This window comes from Gracilinanus agilis, chromosome 5, assembly GCF_016433145.1.
Source record: "Gracilinanus agilis isolate LMUSP501 chromosome 5, AgileGrace, whole genome shotgun sequence".
In the NCBI taxonomy this organism is placed as follows: Eukaryota; Metazoa; Chordata; class Mammalia; order Didelphimorphia; family Didelphidae; genus Gracilinanus; species Gracilinanus agilis.
Window position 1 is genome coordinate 118454454 of NC_058134.1, and position 19650 is coordinate 118474103.

The 19650-nt window shown below is 37.7% G+C and overlaps 2 protein-coding genes across 3 annotated transcripts in view; one reads left to right on the forward strand and one right to left on the reverse strand.

The window, feature by feature from the left end:
• Window positions 1-233: 233 nt before the first annotated feature.
• Window positions 234-19650, forward strand: part of CHCHD3 (coiled-coil-helix-coiled-coil-helix domain containing 3) — a 353089-nt gene continuing 333672 nt past the window's right edge. For both annotated transcript variants that reach the window (XM_044677433.1, XM_044677434.1), the window contains exon 1: window positions 234-474. In XM_044677433.1, coding sequence (XP_044533368.1) covers window positions 394-474 — 81 coding nt within the window. In that variant the 5' untranslated portion in view covers window positions 234-393. The remainder of the gene's footprint in view (window positions 475-19650) is intronic.
• On the reverse strand, window positions 12837-14483 carry LOC123248601 (protein Spindly-like). The gene has a single exon (XM_044677432.1). It carries the CDS (start codon window positions 14466-14468, stop codon window positions 12879-12881), a length of 1590 nt encoding a protein of 529 aa, XP_044533367.1. The 5' UTR covers window positions 14469-14483; the 3' UTR covers window positions 12837-12878.

Here is a 19650-nt window from a genome sequence, read left to right on the forward strand (position 1 = left end):
GTTCAAGGCTAAGGAGATCTAAATAGCAACCAACCCATATCAGACTACAAATCCCATCATATCTGTGGTTTCCGGAAATCTTTTCATCGTTAACGAGTCACCATAGTATCCGAGTTCTTGACCAACCACTCGGGTCCCTGAGAAGAGCTGAGGCGGGTTTTTGGCCACGCGGGCCAATAGAAAGCCTTTTTGCTACTGCGCATGACCGGAAGAATCCACGGGGAGAGCCGGCGCTGTCTCCTTGCTGCTGTCCCTGGGGTGTCCCGTGTCTTACCCGCGGGGAAAGACCAAGGGCAGGGCTGACCGGGCGGCCTCTGCTCCTTGCGGAACGTGCGTACCGGCTGGAAATCGGGGCCGCTTCGCCGGCACACGTCTGCAGTGGGAGCAGGAGCTATGGGCGGGACGTCCAGCACCCGACGGGTCACCTTCGAGACGGATGAGAACGAGAACATCACGGTGGTGAAGGGCATCCGGGTGAGTGAGAGGGCGGCGGGTCCAGGTGCGGGGTCCCAAGTCTGTACCGAGTTCAACGCCCCGTCCCCGTAAGCGTGGCCGAGGATCCCGGGATCGGGGTGGAGAGTTAGAGTTTGAGCTGGAAGGAGTTTTAGATTTCAAGCAATTTCACCTAAGAGATGAGGAAACTGAGGCTCAGAGAGGGGAAATGACTTATTCTAATACTGTCTGAGTGTTACTTTATATTCTGCCACTAATTTCGCTTGGCTCTGGATGAGTGACTAGAGCTCTCAGTGCCCTCCCTGGGACCTTGACTTTGCTAGCCTGGGCCTCTGCACTTTGGGTCCTTATGGCTTCCTTGTTCTGCCTCAGCCTCACTAGGCTCCCAATCTTTGCCACCACATGCACCCCTTTTATGCACTGCTTTCTGAGGTGTGTGTGTTTGCAAGTTGGAGGGGTCTGTATTTTCCCGTTTCTTATACAGATGACCTCCTTATAGTCAAAAAACTTTAGAGCTGAAAAGTACCTACAGATAACATCCTACTAGTCCTGCTCCCATATTTTACGTAGTTTTACTTCACTTTCTCCTTAATTTAGAGGAGAAGACTTGCCCTTAGTGTATTGACTTTCCCAACTTCCAGAGGCGGCAAGATCCTGGATTGGAACAGAGACTTTGATTCTTGTCTACAGTGTTCTTTCTCACCTGAAACCAGCTAGTTCAACCTCTTTTTTTGTTTGTTTGTTTTGTGAAGAATTGTCAGTCAGTGTGGGCTAGGATTAAGTCAGCTTAATATTTAAATATGTTTTGCTTGATTTCATGTGTATAATTGGTACACATTTCTTCCATTCTTTTTTTTTTTTTTTTTAAAGCCCTAACCTTCTGCCATAGAATCAGTACTATATATTGGTTCCAAGGCAGAAGAGTGGTAAGGGCTAGGCAACTGGGGTTAAATGACTTGCCCAGGGTCACACAGCTGGGAAGTGTCTGAGGTCAGATTTGAACCTAGGACCTCCCTTCTCCAGGTCTGGTTCTTAATCCACTGTGCCACTCAGCTGCCCTGACATTTCATTTTTTAATGGACAGAGGAGGGAAGGAGAAAATTTGGAACTCAAAATGTAAAAATGTGAATGTGAAAAAAACCCAACTTATTTTAAAAAGATAATCACCTTAAGGTATATGTTATAATGAGACTAGTATTATTCCTGTGTGAAAGTAAACAAGGTTGGAATATCAGTGCTCCCTTTATCCATATATTGTCCAGCACACTTGGAAATGTTAATTTCTGTGATTTTGGAAATAGGCTGTCTAAAACTATAAACAAAATTTTGTTTCAAGAAAGTTTATGATAATACATATATACCTTACCCCCATTTATTCTGTTGCTATGGAACTAGCAAGATTTAATAAAATGTATCTTTTAGTAATTCTTGCCATAAAATAAGTTACATAAGTAGTTAGATAATTATAAACTTTATGCTTTGAATTGTTGCCATAGTTGAAATAATACACAAAAGGAATCTCAGTATAACTTCTGACATGCTGATTATCCAACTTTCCAAAGAGGGGAACCCTATTACATCGTTAGGAGGCCATTTCCCTTTTGGATGTTTTAGGAATGTCTAGTTAGGAAGTTTTTATAGTCATCAAATTTAAATTTATATCTGCAACTTTCACCCATTGTCTCTGATTTGGTCCTCTGGGATCAAACAAAGCATATCTAATTCCTTGACTACCCATTAAATACTTGAAGACAGGTGTCATATTCCTCTTAAATATTCTCTTCTCTAGGCTAAGCATGTTTAGTTCTTTCAGTGAATCCTCATATGTCATGGACTCAAGAATTTTTCCATGGTTAAATGATTCATGATTTGACCCACGCGTTCTTTCCTCCCCACTCCCAGGGCTGACAAGCAATTCATATTGTTCAAAACCCATTTTTGTGTTATTCATATTTGCAGTAGAGTGAACTTTTAATGCCATAACCCTAATCATATCCCCATTGAGCCATGTGATCAATCCTATGTTTTTCTTCTGTGTTTCTATTCCCACAGTTCTTTCTCTGGATGTGGATAGCATTTTTTCTCATAAATTCCTCAGGATTGTCCTGGGTCATTGCATTGCTACTGGTAGAGAAGTCTGTTACATTTGATTGTGCCATAATGTATCTGTCTCTGTGTTCTGCTCCTTTCACTTTGCTTCAATTCCTGGAGGTCATTCCAGTTCACGTGGAATTCCTCCAGTTCATCATTCCTTTCAGCACAGTAGTATTCCATCACCATCAGATAGCACGATTTGTTGAGCCATTCCTCAATCGAGGGACACCCCTTCATTTTCCAATTTTTTGCCACCACAGAGAGTGTGGCTATAAATGTTGTATACATATTTTCCCCTATTGTCTCTTTGGGTACAAACCCAGTAGTGGTATGGCTGGTTAAAAGGGAAGGCAGTCTTTTAAAACCCTTTGCACATAGTTCCAAATTTCCCTCCAGAATGGTTGGGTCAATTCACAAGTCCACCAGCAGTGTATTAGTGTCCCAATTTTGCCACATTGCCTCCAACATTTAACACTTTCCTTTGCTGCCATATTGGCCAGTCTGCTAGGTGTGAGGTCTCAGTGTCCTTTTTAAACTATGGTACTTGGAATGGAATACAGTACTTTAGATGATGCTTGGTGAGGACAGAATATATAGTGAGATGATCATCTCCCTATACTGGGAAGCCAGGCCTTTAAAGCATCCCAGGACCCCATTAGCTTTTTAGTTGATATGTTACTGCTAATTCTTACTGAGTTTGAAGTCCACTGAGACCTCCAGATTATTTTCAGAATAACTGATTATGTTCATACCCAGTGGAACTCTATGGTCTAGTTTCTTTTGTATAATATCCGTGATATAAAGCTTCATATTATTGTTTGAGGTTTTAAAAATTATTGTATTAGTTTTTTTGCCATCTATTAATTCAGTAAACATTTATTAATCATGTGTTATGTACAAAAGCCCTGTCTATACTGTTGGAGATACAAAGATGAATTAGACACAGTTTCTGTTGTTAAAAAGCTCACAATCTATTTGGCAAATAAGGTATACTATCATAGTTTATTTTGTATTGTAGGTAAGTGAGTAGGAGACAGAGAAATTAAGTTCTGTGGAAAATCTAAGCAGGAAAAAATTAATTCTGTATTGGGAGTAAGGATCAGTGAGCTTGAGGGATAGGTGGGATTTCAGCAGATTAATATGGGGCTTTAGGAATGGATCATGGAGATTACATTGTAAATATAGGTTGGACTGAGCAATTGCATAAATGTGGGAAATGTTCAGATTTACTCAGGAAAAAGGGTAAAAGGTATACAAGGTTTACAAATTATTTCATATTTAGTCACAGGTGGTGGCTTATGGATTTTATTTAGTTGTTTTTCTGACTAGGGAGAACTCTAGATGAATAAGGCGTATCAGAGGAAAAAGAAACTGTGGTATTAAAAAAAAGGGGGCATCAATTAATTTTTTTTTAAACATACCTTCTGGGTTAAGTAACCAATTTCATACAGCTAGCAAGTGTCTGAAGTCTGATTTGAACCTAGGACCTCCATTCTCCAGGTCTGGCTCTCTATCCTCAGAGCCACCTAGCTGCACCTGACAGCAATTACATTTTTCTCCCTTCTCTCTTCCCCTAAAAGAAAAGAAATGTATAAAGAGGAGCAGCTTGTAAAGGCAATTAAGATCAGAACTAAGAAGTTAGAACTTTTTAAAGTAGACAGTGAGGAACTATTAAAGGTTTGAGCGTGGGAGAGATATAATGGTCAAAGATATGCATCAGAATCACTTAATTGATAGCAGAAGTATAGGAAGCTAACCCAGAGGACTGAAATGCTAAGAGTCAAAGGAATCAGGTAGAAGGCCAAATGAGAGGGACCAGGCTTGAAATTATAATTGTAGCATGGGAAATAGAAAGGAGGAAGCAGTGGAGAGGTACTTCAGAAGTAGAATCCTTAGAACTGTGCAAATGACATGGGATTTAAGAAAGAGGGAGGAATCAAAGATGATTCTCAAGTTTTGGACCTGAATAACTAGGAGTACCATTGATAGGATTAGGAAAGTTAGGAGCAGGGAAATGAGAAAAGATGATTATTTTGGTTTGGGCATTTTTAACTTTGAAGATTTAGTGGATCATCTGGAATAGATATGTTGAGCAGAGGTTTGGATATCAGAAAAGAGGTCATTAGGAAGTCATTTATAGATATTAAAGAATCATAGATCTAGAAGATGTAATAATTAAAATTATAAGGCTGATAGTGGCTTAATAACTTTATTAAATCAAAGTAGTAGTAGTAGTAAAGAGAGGGAAAGGTAGGAAAGAGGTAGAGAGATACTTAACTTTCTAATCTATTGGCCACCATGATGGGCCTGTAGCTATACTCCAATAGGATTCCCTCTGCTCTCCACACTCCTGCCAGAAGACCCAGACAGGTCCCTGGTCTAATCTTATAAGTTCTTTTCCCCACCTACTAACTCTCACATATCACATCTCAGGAACCAACCATAATTTCTTAATTTGCCTGGACTGCCCAGGGTAGCAGTGCCTGTGAAATCAGTTTCCTGTCTTATTGATTCCTTGGTTCTTTAACTTCCTTTCTCTGTGGGTTTATCTATACCTGAATTTACACAGTGGCATTTGACCTCTAGGTCACTGAGAGATGATGTTGAAAAGGCGACACTGGAGAGAAATTTGCTTCTGACAAAGTAATAGGGTTCATTCCCCTCATTTTGAAGATGAGGAAATCGAGGCGAAAGGAGGAAGGAAGGAAGGAAATGAGCAATTATTAATCCCTTGCCATGTTCTAGGCACTGTGCTGAGCACTTTACAAATATTGTCTTGATTATTGGCAGAAATAACTCTGAGGTAGGACTATTATTATTCCTCTTTTACTGTTAAAGAAACTGAGACAAAGGTTAAATGACTTGCTCAGGATTACACAAGGAATAAATAACAGAGATGGGATTTAAACCAAGATTTTTTGAATTCAGAGCCAGTACCCTTTTCACTGTACCTAATAGTAATTAATAGTTGAATTTGTAATAGTTGAAGTTGTAGGAGTAAAATATAATTTTCAAAGGAAATTTTATGGAGAGAGAAGAGGAAGAGGATCAAGAATGGTACATAAAAGTGATGAGTGTTGGAGGAGAAAGAAGAGCCTAAAAGAGGGTTTTTTAAAAAACCCTTACCTTCTGTTTTAGAATCAGTACTAATAATTGGTTCCAAGGCAGAAGAGCTATAAAAGCTAGGCAGTTGGGATTAAGTGACTTGCCCAGGTTCTCAAAACTGGGAAGTGTCCAAGGCCAGATTTGAACCCAGTATCTCCCATTTCCATGTCTGGTTTTCTATTCACTGAGCCACCTAGCTGCCCCTTGATCTTTACCTCGAGTTTGAAGTTGTTTTAAAAACTATTTTTTAAAAAAAATTTTTTTAAACCCTTGTACTTCGGTGTATTGTCTTATAGATGGAAGATTGGTAAGGGTGGGCAATGGGGGTCAAGTGACTTGCCCAGGGCCACACAGCTGGGAAGTGGCTGAGGCCGGGTTTGAACCTAGGACCTCCCGTCTCTAGGCCCGACTCTCACTCCACTGAGCTACCCAGCTGCCCCCTTAAAAACTATTTTGACATTTGCGATGTAATTGGTTTCTGTTGTGGTCCTATGTTTTTTTTTTTTTTTAAACCTTTACCTTCCATTTTGGAGTTAATACTGTGTATTAGCTCCAAGGCAGAAGAGTGGTAAGGGCTAGGCAATGGGGATTAAGTGACTTGCCCAGGGTCACACAGCTGGGAAGTGTCTGAGGTCAGATTTGAACTAGGACCTCCCATCTCTAGGCCTGGCTCTCAATCCACTGAGCTACCCAGTTGCCCCCTGTGGTCCTTTGTTTTCTTTATTTTACACATTTAAAAATATTGTTCTGAAAGAATTCTGTAGACTTTGCCAGACTGCCAGAGGGATCCTTGTCACAAAAAAGGGTAAGACTCTAGTATAGATAATGCCTGCTCTGTAACCATTTAAGTTTTGCAGGTTTCTTAGACAAATTCTCATTGGATCCACACAATAACTCTTGACTGAGAGGCAGGTTAGATGACATAGTGGATAGAAAGGATTGGACTTGGAGTCAGGAAGACCCAAATTTAAATCCAACCTCAGGTACGTGTAGCTTGGGTGACCTCAGACAAGACACTTAACCTTTCTTTGTGTCAATTTCTTCAACTGTAAAATGGGGATAGCAGCACTTACCTTGAGGACCAAATGATATAGTGTTTGTCAAGTGTTTAGCACAATGCTTGGCATAAAATTGGTTTTTAATAAGTGCTGCTTTTATTCCTTAAGTAACTTAATTTAGTCTGTCAACAAGCATTTTAAAGTGCATGCTATTTACCAGATTCTTGACCAAAGGTGTGAAGGATACAAAGAAAAAAATGAATCATTTCCTACCATTGAGAAACTTTGATGCTACTGTGATAGATAAGATGTATACATACAAATATATACAAAATAACTGCCTGTTAATATTTGAAAAGGAGGCCATTGTAGCTGAGAGTGGGGTTGGGTTCAGGAAAACTTGTATAGGAGTTGACATTTGAGGCGAGCTTTGAAGGAAACTAGGGATTCTAAGTATCCAGTTGTTGGGGGGTGGGGGGAACCATTCCAGGGAGACAACTTGTGCAAAAGCATGGAGATGGTAAATCAAATGTTGTGTGTAAAATACAGCAAGAAGGATGTTTTGGTTGGAATGAAGAATGTAGAGTAATAGATGATAAAATTGGAAAGGTAGATAGGAATCAGATTGTGAAGGGTTTTCAATATTTAACAGAGAAATTTGTATTTGATCCTAGTAATAATAGGGAATTTATTGGTAAACACAGTGGAGTTTATTAAGCAGGGAAGTGAAATTATTAGAACTATGCGTAGGGGGCCCTAGCTTGTGAAGGGCTACTGAAGAATACTGACAGAATTAATGATCTGAACTAGTGAATGAAACCAGAAGGAAGGGCAGGTTTTGGGAAAAAGATGAGCTTCTTTTAGGATATGTTCCATTTGATTTTCTGGTGGGACTTCTAGCTGTCAGTGTCCTATAGAAATTTGCTGATGTAGACTTGGAACTTGGTAGAGAGTCAGAACTGATATATAGATTTAGTCATAATAATTGCCATGTAAGTACTTAAAGATTTTCAAAACACTTTCAGAATCATCTGTATAGTTAAATCGAGGGGACCAAGTGAGATTTTCAAGAGTGTAGAAATAGGAAAGGGCCACATTTCCAAACCTTGAGAGCAATCACTCAACTTGAGAGTTTAGGAAGGGGAGTAGTATCCAGTGAAGCAATGATTACAAACATAGGTAGAGAATCAGAAGACTATAGCTTGTCTGAAGTCAAGGAAAGAGAGACTATCCAGATAGAGGTAGTAATTAGCAGTGCCCCCATACTACAAAGAGGTCAAGGGAAATGAAGACTAAGAAAAGGCCATTTGGTTTGGTGATTTGCAGACTATTTTTGGTCCCTCCAGCTCCTAGTGCTTTTGCCTCTAATTCTACCTTCCATCTATTGTATATGTTGTTTTGTTGTATATGTTGATTTATATATATTGTTTTACTCATTAAAATGCAAGTTCCTTGAGGGAGGCAGGGAGTGTTTTTTTTTTTTTAATACCTATACTGTACCCAGTGCCTGGCACATAGTAAATACTTAAGAAAGACTTGCTGATTGTCTGAATGAAGGAGCTAGGGATATTTAAGCTGGAGAAGGACATATTACGGCTTCCTGTATTTGAAGGGCTATCACCTGGAAGAAGGATTAGACTTCATTCTATTTTCCCCAGAAGGCAGAATTTGTACAGATGAATGGAAGTTGTAGAGGCAAAGTTAGGTTAGAGGTATGCTAAAACTTTGTAGCAGTTAGAGCTGTCAGAAAGTAGAGTGGGCTGCCTCAGAAAAGAATGGATTTTTCTTTATTGGAAGCATTTAGGCAAAGGCTGGATGACCGGTTTTGGGGTAGAATTCTCTTATTTTGCTTACATAAGGTGGTTGGTGATGTCCCGCTTGAGAGGCTCTAGGATCAGATTCTCATTTTATGGTTGAGGAAACTAGGGCCTAGAGAAGTTAAGTGACTTACTCGGGGCACAGCAAGTAAGCATCTGAGTCTGGGATTTGAACCTTACTCTTACACACCAGTTGAGTGACCTTTGAGAGTGCTACAGATAGAAGCCAGTTTGGAGGGGGTTGAGAAGTGGAGGCCTTGAATGCAAACATTTAAAATTTTTTTATTTTTATGGATAGCTTTTGTTTTTATGTTGCCTTGATTTATTTTTAGCATCCCTCCCTGCTCCTTTAACTGAAGAAAGAATAAAAAAAAGTAGTTCAACAAAGCTCACCAATTTATACAAAGATTGGGAAGGAGAACTGATGTGGTAGTAGGATAGGATAGAGTGATAGGAAAAACTTTTTTAGGATTGGGGGAACCTAAGGATGTTTGTAGAAAGGTAAGAAGGAAAGAGTAAGGAGAGATTGAAAATATATGAGGGATATGAAGTGATTGCTTGAATAAAAGTCCTGGAGAGGAAGCAGGATTAAAAGAACATAGAGAATTAGCCTTATAGAAAAGTAGGTATTCTTCTTCTGTGTCTCAAGTGAAGGAAGAGGGAGTGATAATATTAAGAAGTATAAAGAATTGGATGGAGGAGAGTTGAGGACAAATACTATTCTTTTTGGAAATTTTTATTTAATTGATTAATGTAGAATATTTTTCCATGGTTACAAGATTCATGTTCTTTCCCTCCCCTCTCCTCTTCTGTAGCCGACATTCACAATTCCACAGGGTTTTATGTGTCATTGATCAAGACCCATTTCCGTATTATTGATATTTTGCATTAGGGTGATCGTTTAGAGTCAATATCCCCAATCATATCCCCATCAACCCATTTGATCAAGCAGTTGTTTTTCTTCTGTGTTTCTACTTGCAAGAGTTCTTCCTCTGAATGTGGATAGTGTTCTTATAAGTCCCTCAGAGTTGTCCTAGATCATTGCATTGCTGCTAGTAGAGAAGTCCATTACATTGGATTGTACCATAGTGTATCAGTCTCGGTGTATAATGTTCTGGTTCTGCTCTTTTCACTTTGCGTCAATTCCTGGAGATCATTCCAGTTCACATGGAATTCCTCCGGTTCATTATCCTTTGAGCACAATAGTATTCCATCACCAATAGATACCACAATTTGTTCAGCCATTCCCCATTTAAAGGGCATCCCCTCATTTTCCAAATTTTTTTTTCCTTTTTTTTTTTTAAACCCTGACCTCCGTCCTGGAATCAATACTGTGTATTGGTTCCAAGGCAGAAGAGTGGTAAGAGCAGGCAATGGGGGTCAAGTGACTTGCCCAGGGTCACACAGCTGGGAAGTGTCTGAGGCCTGATTTGAACCTAGGACCTCCCATCTCTAGGTCTGGCTCTCAATCCACTGAGCTGCCCAGCTGCCCCCATTTTCCAATTTTCCAATGGTTGAGTTTATAAGATATATGAATCAATTGCAAAAGAAATAAAAAACATCAAAAATTCAAATAAAGAGAAAAAATAACTTGTGGATGAAATATGAAATGTCAAAGTCTTATGTGCAAAAATGTAAGTAAAGGAAAAATAAACTTATAACAGGTCCTTGAATCAGAACCCAATTAAAGTGATTCCATAACAGGCTCTTGTATTAGGGTCCAATTAAAATAATTTCTGTCCCAAAAATATGGACAAAATACAGTAATATTGCCTTTACCCATTGGCAGCCAAGACTACAGGAAGTTACCATACTCTACGAGAGAAAAAAGGACTAGAGTTTTGTGTGAAAGGGAAGTGTCATTCCCTGGTCTGATTTGCCTTGACTCTCAGGGATAGGGGGAGCCAGGATGATAGCCAACCTTTGATATTTGACTAGGATGTGACTCAGGGAAGGCTGGCTTATTACTTATGTCAGAACCGTGGCAACTTCAAAACCCAAACACTAGATTCATGTCCTTTAGTATTGGCATAGAAGTTCATTAGTCCTACCTGGATTGGTTTGGTCTTTTTGACCTTGTGCTCCTAGGCACTGTGCAGATTTTCATCAATCCCATTGGGATTGGTTGGTCTCCTTGACCTTGTGCTTTTTTGCACTGTATAATGGCTCTTTTGTCCCCTTCTTCTGGAATCAGACACAAACATTAATCACAATCTCTATCATTTATCAGGGAAGGGCAGGTTGCCATAGTCCAAAGCTTTTGGGTATGCATTAATATTATAGCAAATATATATTTTAAACATATTACTATAAAAATAAAAAAAAATACCTTATAATAATATTGGTAACATGTGCTTCAAGTTCAAAAAAGGAGAGAAAAAATAAAACTCAAATACTGTATTGCACATGCAGGAAGAAAAACAACAATAAAAATGTTTTTAAAATAAAAAATATTTAGCTTAGAATCAGCAAAAGGTTTCTCACCCAAAATATGAGATCCATTTACTTTTAAAACTTGGCCATAATCCACAGTGTGCCTGCAAATGATTTTTACAAAACAATAGATGTATAAAAACAGTAATATAGCAGATAATGCACATTCAAAGAAGTATCAAAGTTCCCCCAAATTACAATAACACATTTAATGACAATAGCAAACAAACCCATTATTATATAGGATTCACATGAGTTTCTATATAGCCACTTGCTGTATGATATTTAAAAAAAACCCATGAACTGATGGATACTTGTCACAAATTCTACAGGTATAGTAAATCCTTCAACCTTGGCAAAGATATTTTTTAACAAAATTTATTACTGCCTTCATCTAAAATGTGACAGAGCCTAGAAAAAACACAGAGTTAATAAAAAACAACAACAACAACTTTTTGGGTCTAAAATGTCATCAAGAAGTCTTGATCCTTTTGGTGAAAAAGTAGAATAAGTTGAAGGGTTTCAATTATAAAATCCTTCACAGGGAAAATCCTTTACACCTCCTGGATGAGATTATAACCCATTACAGGGTAACTAAGCCCCTTGGGGCATCTCGCTTCCTCTGCTGTGGGACCATAACAGTTTACGCCTGTCTCCAAAATGTCCCACCCATTTCCTGTGGTGTGGAGAATTAAATAGTGAAAATCACTTCAGATTTCTCATCCATCATTTTTATAAATGTGGAAATGGGGAAATAAAATAAATAGTGCCATAGCATATCTCTTCAACTACGAGTGGACCCTTATTTCTAAAAGAATTGCTTCTGAAAATTCCTTAAAATCAATTGAGATATTTAACTCATTAAATTCTCTAAAGGTTGTATACAGTTCTATTTTATAGAATAAAAGTTGTTAAGGCGACATGTGATCTCGTGAAAGGGTTTGTGTAAGTTGACTATAAACTTCAACAGTGATATTTGCTGTAGTACAAGCATAGGGAGGGACAATAAAATAATGTAACAGAATTTATCTAATAACCAAAAACACAGTAGCTTAAAATGATTCAGTGTAACAAAAAGATATTGATCAGATTAATATATGAACTTGAAACAACAAAATTAAATCATAAAGGAAACAATCAGCAAAGTACAATAAGATACAGAGATTTCCAAAAAATAATGGAGTCTGAACAGGCTTACAATTTCACCTCTAGACTCTTTTTTTTTTTTTTTTTTTCATAAGTTTTAAATTTATTCAGTAAAATCAGAATCATAATATCAGTGAATACAAAGATTCTTTGATTTTTTTACATCATTAATACCTACCCCATATTGTCTAAAAAAAGGAACCCAAAATTTCTTCTCATTTGCATACTTTACAAATTTCAAAAGCATTTGTTACAAATGCATTTGAAAAATGTAAACATATGTGAATTTGAACACAAGTTTTTGCAATAATGGAAAATATTTTCTGTACAAAGGATTGCTATCTTTTAACACGTTTTCAACAATAATTTCACAAACAAAAAGCCTCTTTATTTCTCTTTTCTGATATACCTGAAGTACCTATTAACTTCAATTAAAAAACCACACAGAACTGGAAATACATATATTTATATAAGCATTCATTAATACTTTGTGTTATTAGGGCAGCTTAAGTTGTAACAAATACAGAAGGTTTTTGAAGTACTGAAGAATCCCAAAAAGTTTTTGAACAATTTAAGTTAAAACTTAACCTTAAAACTGCAGTAAAATTTCTGGGATACCTAAAATTACCACTTATGGAATTAGTGACATCAAAACCAAAAGTTGCCAAAATATAGATGAAGTAATGGTACAATGAATCATATTTTTATCCACAAATTGATGCACGTCAGATATAACCTTACAATCCAATATAGTGTTCAACAGTCTTTTTGGAGTGGGGCAAGAGTTTAAAAGGGTTGCAAAGTGTACTTTATTATTACTAAGCAAACAGTTTTATTGTTGAGCACACTGTGTCTCAGTTGGTTTGGAAGACACATATAGGGTAGTGTATGTTTTCTTAAAAGTTTTTTTCTCAGGTTTGCTTGCAGTATCTTTCCCCTCTTTAACTTCTGTATGGAGCTTCGATTCAGCATCTAATAACCTGGAAGGATTAACAGCATTGCCACCTTTTTCCTGTAAAACTTCTGGGCTGGGAGAAATGTCAATGATTTTCATACTATTATTTTCCTTCAGAGGTTTTTTATCCTTAGGTAGAGTTTGTGAGAGAGAGAAAGTTGCAGCTGTGTTCCCAGAATTCTCTGATGTGGTTTGGTTTTCTCCTCCTAGATTACTGGCAGAGGAGTTGGTTTCACTGTTAGAGGTTAAATTAGAAGGATCTTCTAAAATGCTAGTAGTAGCTACATCATTAGAAAAAGGCACATCCAAGGGCAACTTCTCACGCTTTCTTTTATGTACAGGTATTTTCACTGGTTCTTCAGGTTCGTATTTCATTTTCAATTCATCTAGTTTAACTCTCAGGTTCATATTTTCACTTTGGAAAAGATGGAGATGCCTTTCGTTTGTAAAAAGCTTTCTCTCTACCTCCAGAACCCGCTGGCTCTCATATAATGCCTTCATCCGCTGTAAGGATAGCTCATCTCTAACCTTTTCAATTTCTTTGTTTGAGTTTTCAAGTTTCATTTGAAGTAGATCAATATAGTATGTGTTATCCGCTGGAGTACAAGAGCTAGTAGAGGGCTTAGATTCCATATTTTCATATAAATTCTTAAATTTCTCTAGCTGCTTTACTTTTACTAAAAGATTTTCTATTTCACCATTCTTCTGCTCTAACATAGCCTGCAAGCGTTCCAGCTGCTCAAATTCTGTTTGTGACCCTTTCATCTGTAGCAGTGTAGCAATTTGTAACTTCATTCTTTGCATCTGTTCTCTATTAAATAAGTGTTGTTTTTGAAGAGATTGATACTTGACTTTCACACTGATCAACTGCCGTTCCATTTCTGCCCTTCGATCTTCCACCTCTGCAAACAAAGAGTTGCCTTTACTGTTGGGGTCCAAGGCCTGCTGCAATGCATGGTCCAACTGTGTTTGTAAGTCCTGATTAGTTACACGAGCTTTCTCTAATGCATTATAGTATGAAACAACTTCTTTCTCTCTGTCTTCTTTTTCTCCTTGAAGGCATTCTAGTTGGTGTTGTAAATTATTATTAAAAAGTTCTAGTTGTTCTTGTCTGTCCTGAAGCTCATTTACTTTTTCTTCAAGATTGGCCTTTGCACTTTCCAACTCAGTTATCTCAATTTGAAGATTCAGCATTTCTGAAGACATGGTTTCATGTACACGCTCAGACATCATCCTCAATTCCTCTGATTTAGCTGACAAGATTTCCTTCTGATGTTCTACTTTGTGTTTCAATTGTTTTTCACTTAATCGAGCTTCATCCAACTCAGCTTTCAGTTTTTCCAGCTTGTTTTTAAGTTCATTAATTTCCTGCCCATGGCTCCTTGATAGCTGTTCTTCCAAATTATCCAGTTGCAATTTTTGTTGCTGTCTAATAGCATCACATTCAGAGTTCAAACTTTCCAACATTCGATTTTTAAGTTCAACCTCTCTCTGAAGAGTAAATTTTTCTTGTTCATAATTCTCTGTTGTGGTCATTATTTCACTTCTCATTTTATCCAATTGATTCTGCAACTCGCTTTGGCTCTCCAGTAGCAGTAAACCATATTGTGCTGCTTTCATTCGCTCTTCTTCAGCCTCTTTAAGCTGACAACGAAGATTCAAAACTAACTCAGACTCCATTTTATTTTTCTGCTTTCAGCCCATAGACAGCAGTCAGCCACGGTTGGGGCAGCGCCAAGTCCATTTGAATTCAGCTCCCGAGATAACTCGCCTTTCTCGCGAGATCCTCGATTGACAAAAACCCCTCTAGACTCTTAAAAAAAAAGTTCCTTCTCCATTCAGGTTCCTTTTATTGGAACTCTGGGATCTCCCATAGTGAGGGAGAATTCCTCGGCTGAACATAATGTGGAGGGCAGGACCAAATAGCAGTGGATTGTAGGGGAATGAATTTCTTCCCTGAATCTCAGGCAAGGCATTTGCAAGGACCAGTGTACCCAGGAATGGTAGGAAGAAAAACATCCCACAACTGGGATCTGTTTGAAATAGGTAATGCACTGCTCTTTCATAGGGCAGGCCATGTTTGCAGTTTTATTTCCTGTTTGGAAGAGTAACCGTCCTTCCCCTTTCCCCTTGGGGTAAAACTCTAGGGGCCATGTGCCACATGGACAGGGAGTTAGAGTTAGAAGCTCTCCTCAGGTAAAAGCCCTTTAGGAGGCTAAGTATTGCCTAAGAGGAAGCACACCCCGGCTTCCAAGGCAAGCAGTGAGCAGCTGAGCAAGGACTGTTCGCAACGAAAAGGAGGATTTATACTTTCCAAGACTCCAATCAGTATTGACAGCAGCTCCAGGAATGGCCAGGATCTGGGGTCGGTGGCAGCAGCAGCAGCAACAGCAGCTCCGATTCCAGGGAGGGGCAGGTAGGGGCAACCGGCAGTTGAAGGATTGGCATCCAAGGGGATCAGGAACAGCAGACAGCTTGGATCAACGAGAGAAGTGGCTTTTCCCTTTTGGCCAAGAGCTCCAGGAAAAGCCACTCTAACAAAAGCAGCCAGGTGGTGGGGAAAACAGGAAAAAGAGGAAAAACAGAAACAAAAAAAAACGGCAGGAGCAGGGTGGCAGCTCTGGAGAGAGTTTGGTGTTCTCTCAGAGTTCTTGGGGTGGGGAGAGGGTGAAAAGCTATGGCAAGAGAAACGTGATTTTTCAAAATTTATCTTACCTAGGCTATCTTAAAAAATTAAGAATTCTTTCTCCAACTTCGAGTCACCATCAATGTAAAAAATAAAGTTAATATATAAAAATAACTTAAAAATATATGGTTTTTGTAAGATTTATTAGTAGTCTCTAGAAATTAAAGCCATGTGCCATGCTAGCTTAGGCTGCTCAAAAAGCTTGCTTGTTCCCTGTCGCTACCATGCTGGATAGGAAGCAAAGAGAAGGAGAAACGCCAGCCCCTCAATTTCATCCTCCTGTCTATGTCATTGCGTAATGACAGGAAACCAATGGGTTCATGGCAAATGTAGGTCAAAGACCCCCAAATTTCCAATAAAACAACTGGCAATTGTTTGGAGTCAGGTCTTTCTTATTTCAGGTCCAGTATTCTATCCACTGTGTCACTTAGTTGCCTAGCTTTTGCTAGTCTTTCTTCTTAAAATGTACTGTAATCTTCTCATTCATCATTCCTTTGCCATACCGTTTTTAGGTTCTGATTTGGTGAATCACCACATATAAAACTGGTACCTTAAAGAGGTCTCTAGACACCCATATTTGTGTGAAGGATTTTTGGGTGGATTTCTTTCAGCATAAGATGAACTTTTAGTGACAAAATTGTCAAAGCAGATCCAGGGAAGTACTCAAATTACATTTGCTTAATAGGATTTTTGGAAACACCTGCTGTGCATGCATGGATAGTAAGCCCACAATAAAGTCTTTCACAGGTTTATCTCAGACATCAAAGCCACATGAGGGAATTTGTCAAAAGCTAATGTCAAATTCAATAAGTGTGGTTTCAAAGTAATACTTTTCATGCTTTGCATAACTGGGCCTCAGAGTTGCAAGCCAAATCCAACCAGTTATGAGACACATAATATATATTCTGTGAGGTGTCAGCAATGAGAAATTGTATCCTTTATAGTTCTGCCTATAGTGGGAAGAAATGGTGATATTGGATGTTTCTAGAGAGTTCTGGAGGAGAGTTGATTTTACTGGCAGTGACGGTCAGACAGTATGGCAGAAGGTAGACAGTATGATCAGTTGGTGATATTTATTGAATAAAGAAGAATTCTGAATAGTACTGTACTTAATAGAGAACAGATTTTTTAAAAATTGAAAAGACCATTGTCTCTAACAACTGATCCATGGGAAGTGGAAAGGATAAATCCAAAGTCATTTATTGCATTCTCTTTTAATTAATTTGTCTTGACATATATTCTGTTTCTCCCATATTTTTCTTTTTATCAAAGGATTGTTTACTGTTTTATTATTCTACTCTTCTTACACTTTTTGGGGTTTGTTGCTCTTCACTGGGAACATTATTCTAGTATTTGGAGGAAAATGCATAGGAATGCACATTACAATGTATCTTTTAAAAAAAAAAAACCCTTACTTTCTATCTTAGTAACAACTTTAAAAGAGCAAGTCTCCAGATCTATTTATCAACTCTGATAATCTGATAAGAACTGTTTAGTTGATAAGGAAATAAGGGACATTGAAGATATTTTAGCTCATGCTTCCAGCTCTGTCTCCAGGAGCATGGAGTTTATTATATATATTTCAAGACTCATTTCACACAAAAGAACCCCCCTTGAAACTTTGCAGATGCGCAGAAGTTATAAATTATATCATATCAAAACACAAAAGGTCTCATTGGCTTCAGAACAGACCAACGCCAAGGCTGAATTTTGACTGGGTTCTTATCAGAAAGCCAAGTTGGAGAATATTTTTCTCAGGGTTGAATTGCCCCTGCTAAGATTTTGGCCTTGGCTATACCAGGCAGCTGCATTCCTGTCCAAAGTGGGAGAGTGTTAACCTTTTAAATGCTGGCCCGCTAGGAACCTAAAGCTCTTCAAAAAGGCCACAATACTTTTCAACAAGAAATCACAAGGATCATAAAAGGGGTCAAAAGAGGAGTCTCAGATTTTTATCTATTCTCTTATTGGCTTCCCACAAGCAAGGGGTAGGCAAATGAGGTGAAATAACTTGCCCAGCCCCACAGCTAGGAAGTGTCTGATGCCAGATTGAACTCAAAGGCCTGACTCCAGGCCTGGCACTCTATCCACTGTGCCCCCATATCTCACTGTATTACAGTGACACTGTAAGTGTCATTTTGATGATGTGGTATAGAAGATTGAATACTAGACTTGGCATCAGAAAGACCTGTATTCAAATCCCTGCTCAGTTACTACTGATGGAATCAGAGCTTCAGCTTCATTTGTAGTAAGTCACTTTAGCTCAGGCTAGCTTAGTTTCCTCTTTTGTAAAATGGAGTTAATAGCATCTGTCTCCAGGATTATTAGGATAAAATGAAATATTTGTAAAGTACTTTGCAAAACTTAAAACTATGTAAGTGATAGCTCTGGTATTTATTATTATCCAAAGACCTGGAGATATGAAATATCTTTAAATAATATGATAAACGAAACATCCATTAAAACATGTGGTCTTTTAAGGAACAACTTAAGTCTTTATAAGTAGAAGGTATACCTGATCTGGAATAATTTCCCTACCTGCTTTCTAATCTATTTTTTATTTATTTCATTAAATGTTTGCCAATTACATGTAAATTATATTAATATATTAATAATAATATTAAATTTATATATTCATATATAATATGTGTTTATATAAATATATAATATCAATATTTATTTTATTAACATAAACATCATTAACCTAATAGCAATAACTATTAATTAATTAAATTACATTATCAATTAATAGCATTAATTAATTGCATCATTAATATAGTAAATGCTAATTATTATTTATATAACATTAATACAAACAAAAATTTAATAAATAATAAATATGAAGATATATTTATAAAAATATAAAATTATACATACAATATTTACTATAATTATATATTCAACCAAATTTATGATTAAAATAATTAATAATATATTATTATATAAAATAATTGGCATTACATTTTTTTTAACCCTTATCTTCTGTATTGGAACTAATAGTATATATTGGTTCCAATGCAGAAGTAAGTAGTAAGGGCTAGGCAATGGGGGTTAAGATTGAGAGTCAGGCCTAGAGATGGGAGGTCCTAGGTTCAAATCTGGCCTCAGACACTTCCCAGCTGTATGACCCTGGGCAAGTCACTTGACCCCCATTGCCTACCCTTACCACTCTTCCACCAAGGAACTAATACACAGAAGTTAAGGGTTTAAAAATATATTAAAAAAAATAGCAAAAAAAAAATTTCTTTGTACAACGTTCTCCTGCTTCTGCTCACTTCACTTTGCATGAGTTCATCTAAGTCAGTGATTTCCAGAGTGGGCACCACCGCCCCCTGGTGGGTGCTGCAGCAATTCAGGGAAGCGGTGATGGCCACAGGTGCATTTATCTTTCCTATTAATTGCTATTAAAATTTTAAAAAATTTAATTTCTAGGGGACTAAGTAATATTTTTTCTGGAAAGGGGGCAGTAGGCCAAAAAAGTTTGGGAACCACTGATCTAAGTCTTTCGAGCTTTTTCTAAAAGCATTCTTCATAAAATTTCTTAAAGCACAATAGTATTCCATCCCAATCCTGTACTGAATCTTCTTCAGTTATTCTCCAATTGATCAGCAATCCTCATTTCCAATTACAAGCCGAAAAAAAAGAGTTGCTGTAAATATTTTTACATAAATAGGACCTTTCCCCTTTTCTTCAATCTCTTTGGGATACAGAGACTTAGGTTATGCACAGTTTTATAACCTTTTGGATGTAGTTAAAAATTTCTCTTGGCCTGGGTTACAAACCCACCAACAGAGCATCAGTGTCCCTATTTTTCCATCTCCCCTCCAACATTTGTCAGTTTCCTTTTCTGTGATATTAGTCAATCTCCAAGTTGTCTGGTGGTGTCTTAGAGTTGTTTTAAGTTACATTTCTTTAATTGGTAGTAATTTAGAGCATTTTTAATATAACTATTTGCAATTTTTATTT